The 21,658-nt window shown below is 38.1% G+C and overlaps 1 protein-coding gene across 8 annotated transcripts in view; it reads left to right on the forward strand.

Annotated features, from left to right (window-relative positions):
- COL24A1 (collagen type XXIV alpha 1 chain) overlaps positions 1 to 21,658 on the forward strand; it is a 419,676-nt gene that overhangs the window by 26,546 nt on the left and 371,472 nt on the right. For all 8 annotated transcript variants that reach the window (XM_070078137.1, XM_070078144.1, XM_070078142.1 and 5 more), the window contains exons 4-5: positions 7,077 to 8,443; positions 20,537 to 20,590. In XM_070078137.1, coding sequence (XP_069934238.1) covers positions 7,077 to 8,443; positions 20,537 to 20,590 — 1,421 coding nt within the window. The remainder of the gene's footprint in view (positions 1 to 7,076; positions 8,444 to 20,536; positions 20,591 to 21,658) is intronic.

The raw sequence follows: 21,658 nt of genomic DNA on the forward strand, positions 1-21,658 counted from the left end.
AATGAAAGGGGAAGAAAAGAAAACACTGCTCAACTGAAAGAAGGAATAAAGGTATAAATTAAGGACGAGGGGCATTCTACCAGGGTACTTCAAAAAGTTTATGGAAATGAATTTAAAGATAAGTTTATTTTGGTGTAAAATTCAAAATCCTGGGATGGGTTTTTGGTGCATTGGTTAACACACCACTTGGCATGCCAGCATCCCATATTGGAGTGCCTGGTTTTGAGTCCAAGCTCTGCTCCTGATTCCTGCTTCTTGCTAATGCATATCCAGTAAATGATGAAGTGATGACTCAAGTACTTGGGTTCCTGCCACCCACTTGTAATTCCAGAGTCCTGGCTTTGACCTGGATTTGTGGAGTAAACCAGAGGATCCTTGTCCCTGTCCCTCTCCCTCCCTCTTTCTCTCCCTGTCTCCCTTTCTCTCTGCCTTTCAAATAAAGATAAGTAAATAAACATGCAAAACTCATGCATGCACTAGATCCATTCCATTAAATTCCATTAAAATTCCATTAAAAATTCATGTTATGAAAAAACGTATGCATGGATTTCAAAAAGTTTTTGCACCAAAATAAGCTTATTTTTTAAAGATTTATTTATTTATATGAAAGAGTTACACAGAGAGAGGAGATGCAGAGAGAGAGAGGTCTTCCATCTGCTGATTCACTCCCCAATTGGCTGAAACCGCCAGAGCTGCACCCATCCAAAGCCAGAAGCCAGGAGCTTCCTCTGGATCTCCCACATGGGTGCAGGGGCCCAAGGACTTGGGCCATCTTCTGCTTTCCCAGGCCAGAGCAGAGAGCTGGATTGGAAGTGGAGCAGTGGGGTCTCATGCACATATGGGATGCCAGCATGGCAGGCAGTGGTTTTACCCACTACACCACAGTGCCAGCCCCATAAGCTTATTTTTTAATCCCATTTTTCCAAGAACTTTTTGAAGTACTCTTGTCTTATAAGTTTAAAAGTAATGCTTAGAATCCAAAACACAAGTTTTCTAAATCTCAAAAGAACTATACACAAAAAGCAAAGCAAATAAACCATGTATAGTGAAAGACTTTAAAAATTAAAGTGGTAAAGCAGTGTACAATCACATGACAGATTAAACAAGCCATAACAGTAAAGGTAAACAGGTTTAGAATATATAAAGAAACAATTCCAGCAGAATCACAAACAAATCAGGTTTTTTCCTCTTTAACAGTGATTTAAGAAATCAAAACAAAAGCTTGGGCAAAGGCATTTCAGGCAAGTGAAAACAAAATGAAAAGGAAGAAAAAAGAAAAGAAAAAAAACAGGAAGGGAGCTTAGTTTTACTGCCAGATAAAAAAATTAGCAACATCCCCTATATCCTAACTCCCAAATAAACTAGACATAAAAGTGTTTTTATAAATCTAGAAAGTACAGTACTCAATGACTACATGAATTTTATGACTGTGTATAACCACCATGGTATCAGTATTCATATAGCAGAGACCACAAAAGCCCAGATTAAACATGATAGTGGTAAGAGGGTTACCTCTCTGCCCATGACAGACTAACTGTATAAAAATAAGCAAGGGTATACAGGATATAAATAACATAATGAAGTACAACTGACTGGTATGTATGAAATTCTGGACCCTGAAACTTTGTAACTGCTTGTGAAATATAAACTGACCAGTTATTAGGCCTAATTAAGTTTCAAAAATTAACAGTGGGAGTGTGAAAGGGAGGCAGAGGAATGGTTGGAGTGTGGGCAGGAGGGAGGGTAGGGGGAAAAGTATGACTGTGTTCCTAAATCTGTTTATATGAAATACATGAAACTTATATAACTTAAATCAAATAAAAAATATTTAAAGTGCAGATGAAACACCATTCTCTGGTAATAATAAAGTTGATTTTGAAAATTTATTTTCATTTTATTTGAAGGCAGAGGGACACACACATACACACAGAGTGAGATCTTGCATCCACTGGTTTACTCCACAAATGCCCATAACAGCTGGGACTGGGCCACTCCAAAGCCAGGATACCAGAATTTCCTGTCTCTCTGTGATTGGCAGGGACCTAAGTCCTTGAGCCTGCTGCCTCTGAGGATACACGTTAGCAGGCAGCTGGACTGGAAGAGTGTAACCAGCACTTGAGCCAGGTACTCTGACATGGGGTGTGGTAGTCCTGAGTGGCTACTTAGCTGCTGTGCCCAGCAATCACCCCAAAGTTAAATTTTATAGCATTTAGATAATAAAAAGCCTCTACTAATTGGAAAATTTAAAGTTTTCTCTTAAATCTCTTGGGATAAAGAGAAAATACAAATAAAATTATTTTATAGAAAACAACAAAAATGAAGATACCACATATCAAAATCTGTGGTATATGGTTAAAGTATTATGCCTTCCTCAATATGGAAGGAAGGAAAAATAAAAGATTAAGTACTCACTTCATAAATTGGAAAAAGAATAAAATGGAACAAAACAGGAAAAGATAACTAATGAAAACAGATAATGAAATTAATGATAACAGAAATCGTGTAAAGGAATCTATTTATATAAGTATTTTAAAGATTTATTTATTTATTTGAAAAGCAGAGTTGTAGAGAGGGAGAGACAGAGAGAGATCTATCTACTGGTTTACTCCTCAGATGGTCACAGGGGCCCAAGGCCGGGCTAGGCCTAAGCCAGGAGCCTGGAACTCCATCCAGGTCTGCCATGTCAGTGGCCAAGACCCAAGCACTTGGGCAATCTTTTGCTTCAAAGCTATATTTTGAAATGACCAATGATGACAATGAATTAAGAGCAAAATATTCAAAATTATAAATTGGAGAGTAAACAACCACAGAAATAGGAAAACAAAAATAATTAGAATATTATATGAAGAGCTATGGATAATACATTTAAGACCTAGAAGAAATTGTTCAGTACCAAAACTTTAAAAATTGACACAGGATACAGCAGGAAATAGAACAAATCAATTAACATAGAAGAGATTGGGAAAGTGAATGAAGAACTATAAATAAAAGAACCAACTGAAAGTTTGATTTACAGATGTGTTTTATGTAACTTCTGGGAACAAAAATATAATTCTGAAATTATTTAAATTGCTCTGATACATAGAAATAATGAAATTTTAATGAAATAATTTGATAAAGGAAGACAATAAGAGAAAATATAAGTTACTTGATTTGTGAATATTGTTGTAATGATACCGTATAAATTATTAGTCAAGAATCCAGTAAGGTATTCAAAAGAATAACACAAAACTGGAAAGTAGATTTTATTTTAGGAATGCAAAGTTGTTGCACTAACACAAAATTTATTGAATAATAAATAATCAAAGATAATTTGATTGTTAAAAAAGCATTTATTTGTCATAAAACATCAATAAAAAGAGAATGAGGGAACATACTGATAGACATGTAAAGAAATATTGAAAGCACAAATATACACTCCAAAGTTTTCAAATAACACTCTTCCTAGTAATATTTCCTTTTAATAGGATCAGAAATTTGAGGCAATCATTGGCAAGGGGTCTCTAAAACAGGAAATTTTCTTCTGGCAAGCTGTATCCCTTGTTATATCAGTTACAGTGGTTTATTCCTTTGTGTATTGGTAGCTTATTTAGCATCAGAGAATTACAACTTCGTATACTTTATGACTGCACCCTCTTTAAATTTTGGCATTGTTATTTTCCCAGGTGCAGTTCTTCCAGTTTACTTCTCAGATTGAGATGTACATATTTTTAGAGTCAAGAAACCTTGAGTACTTGACTCTCACTGGGATTAAACATGACAATAGGTCTGATCTGATTTCATCATCATTTTAAAAAAATCATCTATTATTTTTCACTTTATGTTTCTGTGTGGGAGCAAACTGTTGAAATACTTACTTAAGGTATACTAAGCTGATCTTCTGTATATTAAGATAATCGAAAATGAATCTTGATGTGAATGGAAGGGGAGAGGGAGTGGGAAAGGGGAGGGTTGTTGGTGGGAGGGACGGTATGGGGGGGGAAGCCATTGTAACCCATGAGTCGTACTTTGGAAATTTATATTCATTAAATAAAAGATAAAAAAAAAAAAAAAAAAAAAAAAAAAAAAAAAAAAAAAAAAAAAAAAGAAACCTTGAGTGAGGGGAACTGAAGTCACAGACTAATGTGCCATGTGTATCAGGAGGTATAAAATTAGTTAGTTTAACTGATAAGTAATTTATATTGTGTGTTAAAACACATTATTATGGATTAAAATTTTGCATAAATTGAGAAAGCATGAGAAAGGTAATTTTTGTGATTATATGGGTCTGCTTTGAAATATGCCCCCAAATCCCTGGAGATGCTTCTGATTCTACACTACTGTTGGGAATATATTGGTAGAAGAGTTTGAGACATACTATCAATATCAGACGTGGACATTTGTCCAGAGGCTCCTCAGTTCACAACGAAGTCATGTCTGTCGCTCCCCCTCTTCATGGAGGAACGACACTAAACCCTGCCTAGGCTTCATATCCGAGTCACGGCACCATTATGTCGCTCCCCCTCTTCGTGGAGGAACGACACAGGACCCTGCGCTGTTCTTTCGTCTGCTCGGCCCTCCCCGGGTTTGCTGCTGCTTCTTCCCGGGTTGGCTACCGTCCCTTCCACCTCTGTGGAAGGGCAGTTCCCCCTGCCACATTCCCCACTTCCGCAGGGGAGCGGCACACCGCCGGCCGGCTCTCTCGGGGGCTGCACAGGTGTTCCTTCGGATGTTCCCCTTAGATGTTCCCCTTAGATGTTCCCGGTGCATGCCGTCTCACTCCTCCTTTATAGTCCTCCTCCACCAATCCTAACTCGGCTGCCCACACACCGAGTACGCTGCTCTCCAATCAGGAGCAAGTCCTACAGTTTATTGGCTGAACTGGAGGCAGCTGTGTAGAAGCTGTTTTCTTCTCTCCCAGCGCCATATTGTGGGAGAGCAGATGCATAGAATAAGTCTTAATTCCAGTAACTTAGTCTAGTCCGAGTTGCTCCCCACAATGTCCTGATAAACCAATTCAAAATAAAAATTTTCCTAAATTGAAAATGCTTTTGTAAACCTAGCCTACTGACATCATGGCTTTGCTGTACAGTGTGGTGTAGATTTAGAAAATCAACTGGTTATCTTTGTGATCTCGAGCTGATTGGCAGTTGGGCTCACTGTCGCTACCTACCATCAAAAGAGTATTATACTGCATGTTGTTTGCCCAAGAGAAAAAGCAGAATTCAAAAAATTTGAATTATAGTTACTACTGTACACAATTATATAGTCAAAAAATGGGACACCATCTGTATCTTTTAAGATAGTTCTAAAAATACAACAATTTTATTGGTAAAATAATGGTTGTGCCAACCCCAAAACAAAATATTTGAGTGTTTTGTGAAGATTCCTATGAGAAAACATTTTAATTGTGTAACTGTACTTCAAAAATTCATGGGAAGTGGAATTAAAGCCTAAATTTATTTTGGTATAAAACCATTTTGAAGTCCATGCATATTTTCATATTATTCATTTTCTGCACACTTATTGAGAACCCCTCATTGGTGCATTAAATGAGAATGATATTCAGTAATCATTTCTATAGCTCTCAGACATGGGACAGAGTCTCCATTGTATTTTGTTACTTGTAAAGAACACAAATTATTAAATATCTACTAATTTTCTTCAAAAGAAAAATTAAGGTGACTTAAAATGTTCCTAGTTAATCTTCAAACACTTATTATTCTTAACTTACCACAATTCTTTAGCATTTCTCATTGTGGATGATTATATATTATATATATATATCTTTATATATACAGAGATACAGATGACCCTTTATAATTCAAAGAATAATGAAGATCATTCAACAAACTAAGCTGTTCTATATTTTTAAGAAAGGATTTACCATCTTTTACAAATGGCATTTGATTTAACATGACTTGAAATGTCAATTTCAGATCTGATCTCACCTAGCTGAGTCAAATAACAAGTTGATTTTTGCAAGTTTGACCCATTTCTCCTTAATGCGGATCTCATTAATATTTTTTAAAGATTTATTTTAATTATTTGAAAGAGTTAAAGAGGTATATATATATAGAGAGATAGAGGTCTTCCATCTGTCGGTTCACTCCCCAGATGGCCGCAACAGCCCCAGCTGAGCTGATCTGAAACCAGGAGCCAGGGTCGTCTTCTGGGTCTCCCACATGGGTGCACAGGCCCAATCCTCTGCTGATTTTCCAGGCTCATTAGCAGGGAGCTGGATCAAAGTGGAAGAGCTGGGACTTGAACCAGCACCCACATGGGATGACAGCACTGCAGACCAGGGCTATAATATTCTGTGCCATAGCACCAGTCCCAGATGTCATTAGCTTTTAAGTTCTTTCACTTGTTTGTTTGTTTTTAGAGATTTTATTTCTTTATTTGAGAGGTAGAATTACAGACAGTGAGAGGGAGAGACAGAGAGAAAGGTCTTCCTTCCGGTGGTTCACTCCCCAAATGGCCGCAACGGCCGGAGCTGCGCCAGTCCGAAGCCAGGAGCCAGGAGCTTCTTCCAGGTCTTCCACATGGGTTCAGGGGCCCAAGGACTTGGGCTATCTTCTACTGCTTTTCCAGGCCACAGCAGAGAGCTAGATTGGAAAAGGAGCAGCCAGGACTAGAACCAGTGTCCATATGGGATGCCGGTACTGCAGGCAGAGCATTAACCTACTGTGCCACAGTGCTGACCCAAATTTTAAGTTCTAAATTAAAGAAGTAGGTGACATCTGATGCTCCTAGGAAATGTGTATTAACTGAAGTAACAAATAAGAATCCTAGTCAAATGGGAACATTGTGGGAGCTAAACTAATTCTTTAAAATTTGGATTTAGAGATATTGATATGTGGGTATGTTTGTGGATGTACTTGCATACACTTTATTACACTGTTGTGCATAACATCTTATTCTTCAAGCCCTATCTCTTTTTATCTGGAAATTAGTCATTGATAGAGTATGCTTATTTGGCAATTACTGTTGATACAAGAATGATTTTCTCATACCCAAACATTTATATGAACACATGAATGCATAAGAGTAAGATTCTTTCTTTCTTCCTCTTTCTCTCTCTTTTTAATTTCCAGGCATAGATATTCTTCATCAACTAGGCCTTGGAGGCAAAGATGTAAGACACTCATCATCAGTGACTGCTCTACCATCATCATCTACACCATTACCTCAGGGGTTCCATGTAACAGAATCAGGTGTCATTTTAAAAAATGACACTTATATTGAGTCACCTCTCATGAACATTTTACCTGCCAATTTAGGACAGTCATTTACAATGTTAATTGGGTTACAGTCACATAGAATGAACAATGCATTTCTCTTCAGCATTAGAAATAAGAATAAGCTGCAATTAGGAGTCCAGTTACTACCTAAAAAGTTAGTTGTACATATTGGAGGAAAACAATCTGTAGTTTTCAACTCCAGTGTTCATGATGGGCAATGGCACTCATTTGCCATTACTGTTACAAACCAAGTTGTCTCCATGTTTGTTGAGTGTGGAAAGAAATATTTTAGCAGAGAGACTACTTCTGAAGTCCCGACTTTTGATTCTAACAGTGTGTTTACCTTGGGAAGTATAAATAATAATTCAGTCCATTTTGAAGGAATAGTATGTCAGTTGGATATTATTCCTGCTGCTGAAGCATCTGCAGACTACTGCAGGTATGGGAAACAGCAGTGTCACCAAGCAGACAAATTTCGACCTGAAACAAGCCTTCTTCGCACAACCATCATAGCAGCCAAGATACCAGAGAGCTCTCCCCTGCCCAAACAACGTGATGAAATAGGACTGTCAGAGGATATATTTACGGAAGGCAAAAGCATTCTAAATATCATCAATGACTCTGCTACAGTGCAAAAAGTACAAGAACACCAGATGTCAAGATCTCAGTTAACATCTCTTCATTCAGGAAATATCTCTGCTGTGGATCTCACCAACTATGGGATTCAGGTCAAAGAAATGACCACTGAGAAACATACACAGACAAATATAAGCCAGTCAGTGACTCATCATCGATTCAGTGATACAAGAATGAATGCCAGTGAGAAACTGATTTCTCCCTTAAATGTTTCTGACAATATCACAGCGTATGATGATAAAGTAACTGCTTTGCCACTGTTTAAGAAAATGTCATCTATTCTTCCACGTTTAAAACAGGATGCAATCACTGATCATAACAAGGCTATCACAGCAAATCTACACACTAATGAACTAATGGAAATGCAACAGATTTTAAATACAACCTTCTATAGAGTGACAGATGAACCATCTGTGAATAACCACCTTGATCTAAGGAAGGAAGGTGAATTTTATCCTGACACTACTTACCCCATTGAAAATAGCTATGAAACTGAGCTTTATGACTATTATTATGATGAGGATCTTAATACACTGCTTCGCATGGAGTATCTGAGAGGGCCAAAAGGGAACACTGGACCTCCTGTAAGTTGCTTTTTGTTTCTGCTTTTACATATACCTTAATGCATTAATATATAATATATTTGAACCCAACAATATACAACAGGTTAGATGTGTCACAAAAATGTGTCCTGGCAGTGAGGAATTTATGGTTGCTCGAATACTTCTGCTAGAATGCAATCCTGGCTTAACATTATACCTCTTTTATTGTAATTGTCAGGATGTAAACACTGCTAAATTATGGTAAAGTGGTAGACAAGCTATATAAGCTATATGATTTTCTTGTTCAGCTGAGACTCAACTAGGAATTCCAGTGCCAAATATAGAGCAGCATTATTTATTTTCAAAAAAGTCATAAACTTACTGCATAGCTGTGCTGTGAGAGGGATATACAAATCATGGTAGATTTAAGAAAAATATAAAGTGAATTTTTGGCCTAGTGGTTAAGACACTTGTTAGGATCCCCGCATCACTTGTTGGAGTGCCTGGGTTTGGTACCTGACTCTCTTTCCTGATTCCAACTTCTGACTAATGAGAAGCCTGGGATGCAGCTGTGATAGCTCAAGTAATTGGATTCCTGCTACCCGTGTTTGAGACCTGAATTGAATTCCCGACTCATGGCTTCATTCCAGCCCAAGCCTCAGCCTGTTGCATGCATTTGGGAAGTGTAGCAGTGGCTAGGAACACTGAACTCTCTCTCATATAAGTAAAAAATTTAAAAAACATATTTAATGCATCAATTAAATATACTTTCAGTCAAATAGCATCAAATAGATTAAATAAAGTGTAAAGTTTATTTTAGATAACAATTATGTTGAAGTGAGTCACTAATGGGGAAAATAAATCCCTGACATTATCATTCTAAGTGAAATACCTTCATTTCCATCAAGAGTAACATATTTCATTGTATATAAATATGGTTCACTGCCTTTATGGTTTAAAGAAATATTCCACCTGCCTTATACAAAAATAATCTGTCAGTCCATTCAGTGGAAAAAAACAACCAAGCAACGTATGTAATAACATGTAAACAAAACTGTGATATAATAAGCTTAATTTTTCTTCCTCTGTTTCTTTAGTTATGGGTACAATTAGAGATCAGCATTAAAATATTTCTCAAATCATTTAAAAACCACTTAAAGCTAATCAAATCACAACATTAGAACAATTGTTTTTGCCTTTTACATTTGTATACCTTTAAGGATTTACTCATGTATTTAGAAATTAATATTTTTCAAAATTGCAAGTAGACTAAAATATATCTTAAAATATTTATTCAGTAAAAATAAAATTTGAGTCATTGTTTTAGTTACAGAAAACAGAATGGGAGAAGATACCACTTTCTTAGCTTGTGTTTCTTTTGTGGTTATTATTTATAGGCATTGAGCAAGTCTTATTACAAAGAATGGTTAGAGATTTAATAGAAAATCTGAAGAATATAATATTATTGGAAAATAAACTCTTTTGAGCTATCACAATTAATGATCAACATTTTGATAGTAAAATTAAATCATTAGGCAGATCATATTAAACAAATAGTTAGGGAAACTATTTACTTGCTTCAGAAATAGACAGTATAGTAAAATAAGAAATGATTTGTTCTACAAATCCAAAAGTAGTCATTGAATATTGGTAAGTGAGGCAATATATTCAACAGATATATTCTTTGTCTCTGCTATGTGCCAAGCAGGAACAAAAATTATAACACAGTCATTGCTCAGAAGCTTATATTTCAGTAATGGGGGATAAAGGAAGTACATTTATATCTCTCTATAAAGTAAGATAAATGCTGCAGGGAGATACAAACTACGTGTATAGGGTAGAGATATTCAAAGTAAGAAAAATAATTGTTTTTAAGTGAATCTTTATGAGAGATCTCTTAAAAGCTGAGCTCTTCAGGATGGTTTTTATAGACTAACAGTTTGTAAACTATGTTCAAATAATTAGTAAAATTTCAATAATTGATTGGAGGGGTTTTTTTACATCAGGAAAATAGCATAGTAGTTAATAAGTTTATACCTCATGAAAGATGTCCTACCACATCCTTCATATACATTATCTGAAAAGAACTTTGTAAGGTTAGCATTATTAAATTCATTTTTTAGGTGAAGAAATTGAAGCCCAGAGGAGTGAATTTACTTGCTCACAAAAACATTGTTGATAAATGATACCGATAAATTTAAACCAAGGTTTTCTACATCTAAAACCCAAACAATTTCATAATATTAGGGTGAATGGTGTTTGTCAAATCATGACCCAAACTAGATGATGTCAGGTTGTGGAGAAGCTTGTCAAATGGATAGTTCTAACTTTATCTAGTTCTCATTGGGGGATTTTTTGAAGGTTCTAAGGATGTGTATTAGTGAGAAAGTCAGTCTGGGAGCAATGTGCAGAATAGTTGGAAAGCTCCTGTCACCATCTTGGTAATATATGGTGTTAGTGGACTAGGCCATTATATATGTTAGCCAAAGTGAAAATTCTAAGGAAAGATTGACTTCAAGAGATATTTTCAAACAAGATTTGACAGACTAGGAAATTTGATGAACCTAGGGACCAAGGAGAAAGGAAGAGGATTGAAAATGAGAATCATATTTTAAGCCTGCAGATTGAGAGGCTGTTGATACCATTACTAAAAGTTATTAAAAGAGGAAGTAAATTTTAGAGGAGGAAAGCATTTAGGTTAAACCATTTAAGTAACTATTGATAGCTCAGTAAGCTACTGAAGAAGTTACAGAAGCTGAAATGAAGAAGAGAGATCAAGGCTAGGTATCTGGATTTGGGAGTTTTCCCATTAATATCATTAGTTGAAGATACACGGTAGGATAATACTTTCAAAGAAAGGAGTTTTGCATATGATAAAGAGTCAAATAATGAGAAAAGTTTGCTTTTTTGTTATAGAAGAGAAAAACAGAAATGTGATGTGGAAAATGGAGAGAAGAATAGTATACTTTCACAAAAGCCAAAGAAGAGAGGTTTGAGAAGAAAGTAATTAATAGTGCTCAAAAATACAGAGAAAGCAAATAAAATAAAAACTGAGCAAAAGTAGGGAAAGTGATGGTTGAACTTCTGTACAGGATAGAAGATTAAAGGTAGATTTTAGAGCACTAATGAGGGAGTAAGATTGGTAATAACGTGATGAATTTGTGGGGATTGTTTCACTGCTTTTAAATGGATATTTCTGTGGTAAGTTTGAGACCAGTTTGGTTTTTCCCATTTCTAGGAAATGTGTACTATATCCATGCAATTCTTTGTATACTCACACAATTTGTTTACCATCTTTAAAGTTCATGAAAATTACCCAGTTCTGTATCGCTTTTTCCTAGTACTGTTTTGATCAGAAAATTATTATAATTTTTTTGACAGGCAGAGTGGACAGTGAGAGAGAGAGACAGAGAGAAAGGTCTTCCTTTGCCGTTGGTTCACCCTCCAATGGCCGCCGCGGCTGGCATGCTGCGGCCGGCGCACCACACTGATCCGATGGCAGGAGCCAGGTACTTATTCTGGTCTCCCATGGGGTGCAGGGCCCAAGCACCTGGGCCATCCTCCACTGCACTTCCCTGGCCACAGCAGAGAGCTGGCCTGGAAGAGGGGCAACCGGGACAGAATCCGGCGCCCCGACTGGGACTAGAACCCAGTGTGCCAGCGCCGCAAGGCGGAGGATTAGCCTAGTGAGCCGCAGCGCTGGCCACAGAAAATTATTTTTATTATAGGAAAATCTCCCTTTATATCCTCAAAGATTTTGTTCTGTTTTTCTGTATTCTTCAAGCACACTGATTTCCATATGTCGAATGTCATTTTTAATGTAGATATATTTATTATCTTATCTATAACCATATCACTGTGACTGCTCTTTTTCAACTCATTTTGTATGGATTCATTTATTCTGCATCCATACACCTATTTTGAATTTTCACTTGTATTTTAATAGTTGCTGCTGATTCTGACATGAATTTCATTGATAATGGCTTCTTTTTTGCTCTTTCATATCTTGCTGAAGTTCTGCTTCACAATGCATTACCTTCATTGTTCTTTTCATCTCTTGTAACTTTTCTTCAAACTTCCTTCTTTTAGAGAAATGTCATCTTGAAATAGTTAGAAGATAGTGAACTATATTGATTGAACTGTTTCTGTGTTGCATGGAGTAATTCTTTTTCTTCATTTTAAAATATTTTCTCATTTATATGCATTTTATTTACAGTGGAGGTAGGGGAGGGGGGAGAAGGAGATAAAAGTGGAAGGGAGGGAGGGCAGAAGGAAGGAAGCAAGGAAGGTAGGTATTTCATCTGGTAGTTCATTGTCTGAATGCCTATAACAGCTGGGGCTGGGCTGGGGTGATGTGAAACCTCATTGTGGTTTTGATTTGAATTTCCCTGATGGCTAATAATTCTGATCATTTTTTCATGTGTCCATTAGCCACATGCTTGTTCAAGTCCTTTGCCAATTTTTTTTAACTTTTATTTAATAAATATAAATTTCCGAAGTACAACTTATGGATTATAGCAGTTTTTCCCCCCATAACCTCACTCCCAACTGCAACCGTCCCATATCCCACTCCCTCTCCCATCCCATTCACATCAAGATTCATTTTCAATTATCTTTATATACAGAAGATCTACTTAGTATTTACTAAGTAAAGATTTCAACATTTTGCACCCATATAGACATGCAAAGTATAGAGTACTGTTTGAGTAGTAGTTTTACCGTTAATTCACTAGTACAACATATTAAGGACAGAGATCCTACATGGGGAGTAAGTGCACAGTGACTCCTGTTGTTGATTTAACAATTGACACTCTTATTTATGACGTCAGTAATCACCCGAGGCTGTTGTTATGAGCTGTCAAGGCTATGGAAGCCTTTTGAGTTTGCCAACTCCGATCTTATTTAGACAAGGCAATAGTCAAAGTGGAAGTTCTCTCCTCCCTTCAGAGAAAGGTACCTCCTTCTTTGATGGCCTGTTCTTTCTGCTCGGATCTCACTCACAGCACTCACAGAGGTCTTTCATTTAGTTTTTGTTTTTTTTTTTTTTTTTTTTCCAGAGTGTCTTGGCTTTCCATGCCTAAAATACTCTCGTGGGCTTTTTAGCCAGATCTGAATGCCTTAAGGGCTGATTCTGAGGCCAGAGTGCTGTTCAGGACATCTGCCATTCTATGAGTCTGCTGTGTATCCCGCTTCCCATGTTGGATCATTCTCTCCCTTTTTGATTCTATCAGTTAGTATTAGCAGACACTAGTCTTGTTTATGTGATCCCTTTGACACTTAACCCTATCATTATGATCAACCAAAACTGAAACTGATCACTTTGATTAATGAGATGGCATTGGTACATGCCACCTCGATGGGATTAAATTGGAATCCCCTGGCACGTTTCTAACTCTACCATTAGGAGTAAGTCCGAGTGAGCATGTGCCAAACTGTACATCTCCTCCCTCTGTTATTCACACTCTTATTTTTAACAGGGATCACTTTTCAGTTAAATTTAAATGCCTAAGAATAATTGTGTGCTAATTAAAGAGTTCAACCAATAGTATTAAGTAGAACAAAAAAAATACTAAAAGGGATAAAGTATTAAGTTGTTCCTTGACAGGACAAGCACTGATCAAGTCATTGTTTCTCATAGTATCCATTTCACTTCAACAGGTTTCCTTTTTGGTGCTCAGTTAGTTGACACTGATCAAGGACTGGCTTACTGCACTCAGCATGATGTTATCCAGATTCCTCCATTTTGTTTCAAATGACCGGATTTCGTTTTTTTTACCTGCTGTATAGTATTCCACAGAGTACATATCCCATAATTTCTTTATCCAGTGTTCTGTTGATGGGCATTTAGGTTGGTTCCATGTCTTTGTGAATCGAGCTGCAATAAACATTGAGGTGAAGACAGCTCTTTTATTTGTCAATTTAATTTCCACTGGGTAAATTCCAAGGTGTGGTATGGCTGAGTCCTGTGGTAGTGCTATATTCAGGTTTCTGAGGATTCTCCAAACTGTCTTCCATAGTGGCTTTACCAGTTTGCCTTCCCACCAACAGTGGATAAGTGTCCCTTTTTCTCCACATCCTTGCCAGCATCTGTTGTTGGTTGATTTCTGTATGTAAGCCATTCTAACTGGGGTGAAGTGAAACCTCATTGTGGTTTTGATTTGCATTTCCCTGATGGCTAGTGATCCTGAACATTTTTTCATGTGTCTACTGGCCATTTGGATTTCCTCTCTGATTTTAATTATTTCTTTTATACTATTTTTGGGTTGGGTTTATTATTGCTTTTCTAGGTCCTTAAGATGCATTGATAGCTCATTAATTTGATACGTTTCCAATTTCTTGATGTAGGCATTAATTGCTGTAAATTCTCCTCTTAATACTGCTGTTGCTCTATCCCATAAGTTTTGATATGTTGCATTCTCATGTTCATTAATTTCAGGAATTTTCCTTTTGATTTCTTCTTTTTTTTTAAATTTTTTGACAGGCAGAGTGGACAGTGAGAGAGAGAGACAGAGAGAAAGGTCTTCCTTTGCCGTTGGTTCACCCTCCAATGGCCGCTGCTGCCGGCGCGCTGCGGCCGGCACACCGCGCTGATCCAATGGCAGGAGCCAGGTGCTTCTCCTGGTATCCCATGCGGGTGCAGGGCCCAAGGACTTGGGCCATCCTCCACTGCACTCCCTGGCCACAGCAGAGAGCTGGTCTGGAAGGGGGGCAACCAGGACAGAATCCGGCACCCTGACCGGGACTAGAACCCGGTGTGCCAGCGCCGCAAGGTGGAGGATTAGCATAGTGAGCCGTGGTGCGGGCTTGATTTCTTCTATTACTGATTGTTCATTTAGGAGCAGTGTTCAGTGTCCATGTGTTTGCATATTTTCTACAGATTCTTAAGTTGTTAATTTCCAACTTAATTCCATTTTAGTCAGAAAAGATATGCAATATGATCTCAAATTTTTAAAAATTTTCAGACTTGCTTTATGTCCTAGCATATGGTCTATCCTAGATAAAGTTCCATGCACTGATTTTTAAGAATGTGCATTTTGTAGCTATGGGATTAAATACTCTATAGATATCAGTTAGGTCCATTTGGCCCATTTTGTAGAGTAGGTTTGTTGTGTTTTTTTGTTACTTTTCTGTCTAGTTGATCTGCCCACTGATGAAAGTGGGGTGTTGATGTCTGGATAACTATTGTATTGAGTCTGTATCTCCCTTTAGATCTATTAACATCTTTTCTAAATAATTAGCCAGGTTCCCTGGCATTGGGTGCATATTTATTATAGTCTCATGTTCCTGTTGAATTGATCTCTTAATCAATTACATATGCCGTTGTCTCTCTTAAAAGCCGGTGCCGCAGCTTACTAGGCTAATCCTCCGCCTTGCGGTGCCGGCACACTGGGTTCTAGTCCCGGTCGGGGCGCCGGATTCTGTCCCGGTTACCCCTCTTCCAGGCCAGCTCTCTGCTGTGGCCCGGGAGTGCAGTGGAGGATGGCCCAAGTCCTTGGGCCCTGCACCCCATGGGAGACCAGGATAAGTACCTGGCTCCTGCCATTGGATCAGCGCGGTGCGCCGGCCGCAGTTCGCTGGCTGCGGCGGCCATTGGAGGGTGAACCAATGGCAAAGGAAGACCTTTCTCTCTGTCTCTCTCTCTCACTGTCCACTCTGCCTGTCAAAAAAAAAAAAAAAAAAGCTTTTTGTATTAAAGTTTAGTTTGTCTGAATTAGGGTGGTGACATCTGCTCATTTTTGTTTTCTGTTAGCATGGAATATCTTTTTCCATCTTTTCCCTTTCAGTGTGCATGTATCATTGTTTGTGAGCTGTGTTTCATGTAGGCAGCAAATAGATTGGTCTTTTTTTAAAAGAATTATTTATTTATTTAACAGGCATAGTTACTGAGAGGGAGAGAGGAAGATGAAGAGGCAGAGAGACATAGAAGTCTTCCATCCACTGCTTCACTCCCCAAGTGGCCACATGTTCAATGCTAGGCCAGACTGAAACCTAGATCCAGGATATTCTTTTCCTTTTTTTTTTTTAAGATTTTATTTATTTATTTGAGAGGTAGAGTTACAGAGAGTGAGAGGAAGAGACAGAGAGAGAGGTCTTCCGACTATTGGTTCACTCCCCAAATGGCTGCAATGGCTGGAGCTGTGCTGATCCGAAGCCAGGAGGAGCCAGGTGTTTCTTCCCAGTCTCCCATGTAAGTGCAGGTGCCCAAGGACTTGGGCCATCTTCTACTGCTTTCCCAGGCCATAGCAGAGAGCTGGATTGGAAGAGGGGCATCTGGGACTAGAACCAGTGCCCATGTGGGCTGCTGGCACCGCAGGTGGATGATAAACCTACTGTGCCATGGCACCGACCCCAAGATCCAGGATTTTCTTCCAGGTTCCCCAAATGGGTTCAGGGCACAAGCACTTGAACCAAGCTCTGCGGCTTTCCCAGGCCATTGGCAGGGAACTGGATTGGAAGTAGAGCAGCCAGGACTTGAACCTGTGCCCATATGGGATGTTGGTGTGGCAGGCGGCATCTTAACCTGATACACTACAGTGCTGGCCCCAGATGGGTCTTATTTTTTAATCCATTCAGCCAGTCTGTATCTTTTAATTGGAGGATTTAGGTCATTGACTTTTAAGGTTATTATTGATAAGTAATGGTTTGGTCCTATCATTCTTCATACATATCCCTATTTGTTTGCTTTGGATTCCCTTTTTACTTTTACTAGAAGATTTTCTGCCCTCACATTCTTTCATAATGGTGATTATTGTTCTCTGTGTGTAGCACATCCTTAATAATCATTTGTAAGGCTGGACAAGTGGTGACACATTCTTTCAATTTCTATTTGATTTGGAGTGTCTTTATTTCACCTTCATTAATAAATGAGAGCTGTTCTGGGTATTTTGAGTTGACAATTTCTTTTTTATAGGACTTGGACTGTGTCCCTCCATTCTCTCCAAGCTTATAGGGTTTCTGATTAGAAATCAGCTGTTAGTTTAATTGGGGATCCTCTGGAGCTAATCTAGTGTTTCATTTTAGAGTCTTTCCTTTGTTTTGTTGTTGAAAGTTTGACTATAATTTGCGATGGTGAAGATCTTTTCCAATCACATCTAGTTAGAGTTCTTTGTGCTTTCTGTACTTGGATATCGCTTCTTTCTCCAAATTATGAAGTTTTCTGCTGTTATTTCATTGAATAGGCCTTCTAATCCATTCTTTCTTTCCATGACCTCAAGAACTCCTGATGTGTATGTGGTTGTTTGATAGTATCCCATAAATCATAAATCCTGAACACTATCTTCAGTTTGTCCAATTCTTTTTTTTCTCTGAGATATTCCCATATTCCCAAGGATTTGTCTTCTAGCTTCAATATTTTTTTCTTCTCTCTCACCAAGTCTATTGTTGATGCTTTCTATTGTATTTTATATTTGACATATTGAATTCTTCATTTCTAATATTTTAGTGTGATTTCTCTTCAGTCTCTTCTCTATATCTAAAGTGAGATGATATCTCATTGTGTTTTTGATTTGCATTTCCCTGATGGTAGTGATACTGAGCATTTTTTCATGTATTTGTAAGCCATTTGTATTCTTTTGAGAACTATTCAAATCCTTTGCCAATTTCTTAATTGTATTATTTTTGTTGTTGAGTTTTTTGAGTTCCTTATATATTCTGGATATAAATTCCTTATCAGATGAATAGTTTACAAATATTTTCTCCCATTTTGTAAGTTATCTTTTCACTGTTAATTGTTTCCTTTTCTGTGCAAGGACTTCTTAGTTTGATATCATCCCAATTGTCCATTTATGTTTCATTGCCTCTGCTTTGGGGTTCTTATCCAAAAATGTATACACACATTGCTTTTGCCAAAGTCTTTAATTGTGTGCTCTATATTTTTTCTGGTAGTTTCAGAGTTTCAGGTCTTAATTAGATCTTCAGTCAATGTCTGATTGAAGCTGGTGATATAATAGTGGCTGTCAAAGTGTATGAACAACTCAGAAGAACAATGCCTTAGTTTGGGGTTGAAGAGGATAAATCATCCCACAATGTCTGTGGGAGATTGGTTCCAGGATTCCCCCAGACACCAAAATCTGCAATGTTCAATTGTTTTTTATGAAAGGATGTGGCCGGCGCTGCGGCTCACTAGGCTAATCCTCCGCCTGCGGCGCCGGCACACCGGGTTCTAGTCCCGGTCCGGGCGCCGGATTCTGTCCCAGTTGCCCCTCTTCCAGGCCAGCTCTCTGCTATGGCCCGGGAGTGCAGTGGAGGATGGCCGAAGTCCTTGGGCCCTGCACCCGCATGGCAGACCAGGAGAAGCACCTGGTTCCTGGCTTCGGAACAGCGTGAGGTGCCGGCCGCAGTGCGCCAGCCGTGGCGGCCATTGGAGGGTGAACCAACAGCAAAAAGGAAGACCTTTCTCTCAGTCTCTCTCTCTCTCTCATTGTCCACTCTGCCTGTCTAAAAAAAAAAAAAAAAAAAAAAAAAAGAAAGAAAGAAAGAAAGAAGAAAGGATGAATGTGCATGCAATCTATGTTCATCCTCTTCTAAACTTTAAACAATTTCTTGGTTACCTAATACAATATAAATGTGGTATAAGTAGAGGTTGTTTAGGAAATAATGGTAAGAAAAATTCTGTACTGGTTCAGCACAAAAGTAATCTTTTTTTTTCTGAGTATTTTCATTCACAGTTGGTTGAATCCACAGATGTAGAACTTCAGAAACAGAAGGTCAACTGTAGTACTGCTCTCTCAAAATTTAGAAAGATTTGAGAATTTTCACATTAGAGGGTTAAGAGAAGGAAAAACACAATTAATGTAAAATAAGGACAATTTGAAATATAAATATATGAAACTGCAAATGACTGCTATCAATAGGGAGAATATTTTGAGTAGTTAATATTAAGAAGAATGAGAAACATACTATTATTTTCTACTAACTTACTCGTTTACAGTGAGAGAGAGAGAGAGAGAGAAAGGTCTTCCTTTGCCATTGGTTCACCCTCCAATGGCCGCCATGGCTGGCACGCTGTGGCCTGCGCACCACGCTGATCTGAAGGCAAGAGCTAGGTGCTTCTCCTGGTCTCCCATGGGGTGCAGGGCCCAAGGACTTCGGCCATCCTTCACTGCACACCCGGGCCACAGCAGAGAGCTGGCCTGGAAGAGGGGCAACCGGGACAGAATCCGGTGCCCCGACCGGGACTAGAACCCAGTGTGCCGGCGCCGCTAGGCGGAGGATTAGCCTATTGAGCCGCGGCGCCGGCTCCTATCTTGTGTTTTTTAATAGAATGACACTTTCAAACCAATCAATTCCCCTTCTCCTTTGAAACTCAGGCTAAAAAGTGGTCACATTGGCAGTTCCATAATAGCCTTTACAATTAGGTTATACTACTTGTTAATGATGAGGCTAGTGCTTGTATTTTAAACTTTTACTTAAACATTTGGGTAATAATCACAAATTTGTACTTATTCTTCCACAATTAAAGTAAATAAAGACAGCATAAAACATTATATGAGGAAGTAAAGAAGCAGTTTCTTACTTGATATATTCAAAAAGTAACATTTAAACAACTGAGAACACTTGAGCAGTTGATCAGTGTTTGCTTTCATATTTTGTTTGATAAACCAAGTACCTATGAGTGACCTGGAGTGCTGCATTTGGAATAAAACAGAATGACTGTAGGATATATAAGAAGGACCCCACTCTAACAGTTTAACACATTACAAAGATCCTTGGTGTAACTGTTCTAAAAGAACACTCACTTTTCAAGTCAAATCCTCATTGCAAATGTATTTGAAAAAAAAAAAAAACCTACAGTTGGTCTCCAAATCCTAAAATGAATTCCTCCTTCAGTAGTAAAAGTAAATTTAGGTAAAAAATTACCCACAAAACTACTGGTTACAGTCTCTGTAAAAACAGATACAGTGGCTATAGCCATAAGTCATTACCTTCTTGCTGTCATTTCTGGCCAGATTAAAGAGGACTCTTGTTTCAAGTAATCCCTACTGATTAGGGTAAGGGGATTCCTGTTACTTTAAAATCATCATCAGCTGGGAGCTGGGTCCTGAAAGAGTTGTCCTGGGCTGGAAATTGTATTAAGGCTTTTGAGAAATGGTGTATCTACTATCAAGCCTAATGTCTTGTCATTTGTTTTCCAAGGGTCCTCCTGGTCCCACAGGTATTCCTGGTCCATCAGGAAAGAGAGGTCCACGGGTAAGTAGACCTATTTCCTGCTGTTAGAATTAGTAACTTTCTGGTATGTTTTTTCTAGTTGTAAAATGTGTTCTTCCTTTGGAAAGCTGCCTGGATCTTCACACTTGGCCCAACCTTTGCCAATTCATGAGGAGCTTAAAAATAAGTGTAGCCTTGTTTATATGAGTGCATACACACAGCCAAAGCATTCTCTGGGAACACGTTCAAGAAAGATCATCAAACTTGTAGATTAGTGACTGTTCTGGTGCTACTTGTAACATTATTCATTGTTTTTAAGAGATCTCAATAGTCCAACATGAGGTTCATTTGGAAAATGAAGAGGATTGGGCTGCATTAGAGTAATGCATTTCTGGATTACATAATGGAAAATACTGGAGCTATTGACTATAAAACAACTTGCCCTGAGGGGAAAAGCTACCTTCAGGATCAGCAGTAGTTTCTCACACAAGTCCAACAAAAGATTTATTGCTATGAGGAATTAGTTTCTTTCAAATCTAAAAACAAATGTGGATTTTTACAAAATCTTTATTGAGTGAACTAGAAAAAGAGGATTGTGTTATAAAGACAAATGAAATATCCTTCATACAATCCACTTTCTTTTTGTCCTGATTTTTATCACACAAATAATATAAAGCAAAATTACTGCTTAAAGTTGTTCATTTTCATATCAAACTTTCAACCATTTGAAGTCCATGAAGAATTTCCTCTGGGCTCCCTACAGCTATTGTTTCTAAACTTTGCCCATTATCACCTAGTATTCACACCATTCCCACCCTTCTGCCTCTCTGAGAAAACTTAGATGCTCTTTTTTGAGGGGCTAAATCCATATAGCACTAATTCTGTTCCCTGTCCCCTGCTAAGGCTGTTATCCCAACAGCATCCATTCTAAATCTCCATCTATTCTCATGATAGAGCTGTTTCCTTTGCTTATTCTCTCCTGCACCTGTACCCTCCCCCCGATTTTCATTTGTTCAATTCTTTCTTTATGGAAAAAATAGTAGTATTCTCAAGACTAACCATGTCACTTGTGTTCCTAATTTCATCCCTTCAATCAGTTATCTACTTTAG

This window comes from Oryctolagus cuniculus, chromosome 7 (assembly GCF_964237555.1).
Source record: "Oryctolagus cuniculus chromosome 7, mOryCun1.1, whole genome shotgun sequence".
NCBI lineage: Eukaryota > Metazoa > Chordata > Mammalia > Lagomorpha > Leporidae > Oryctolagus > Oryctolagus cuniculus.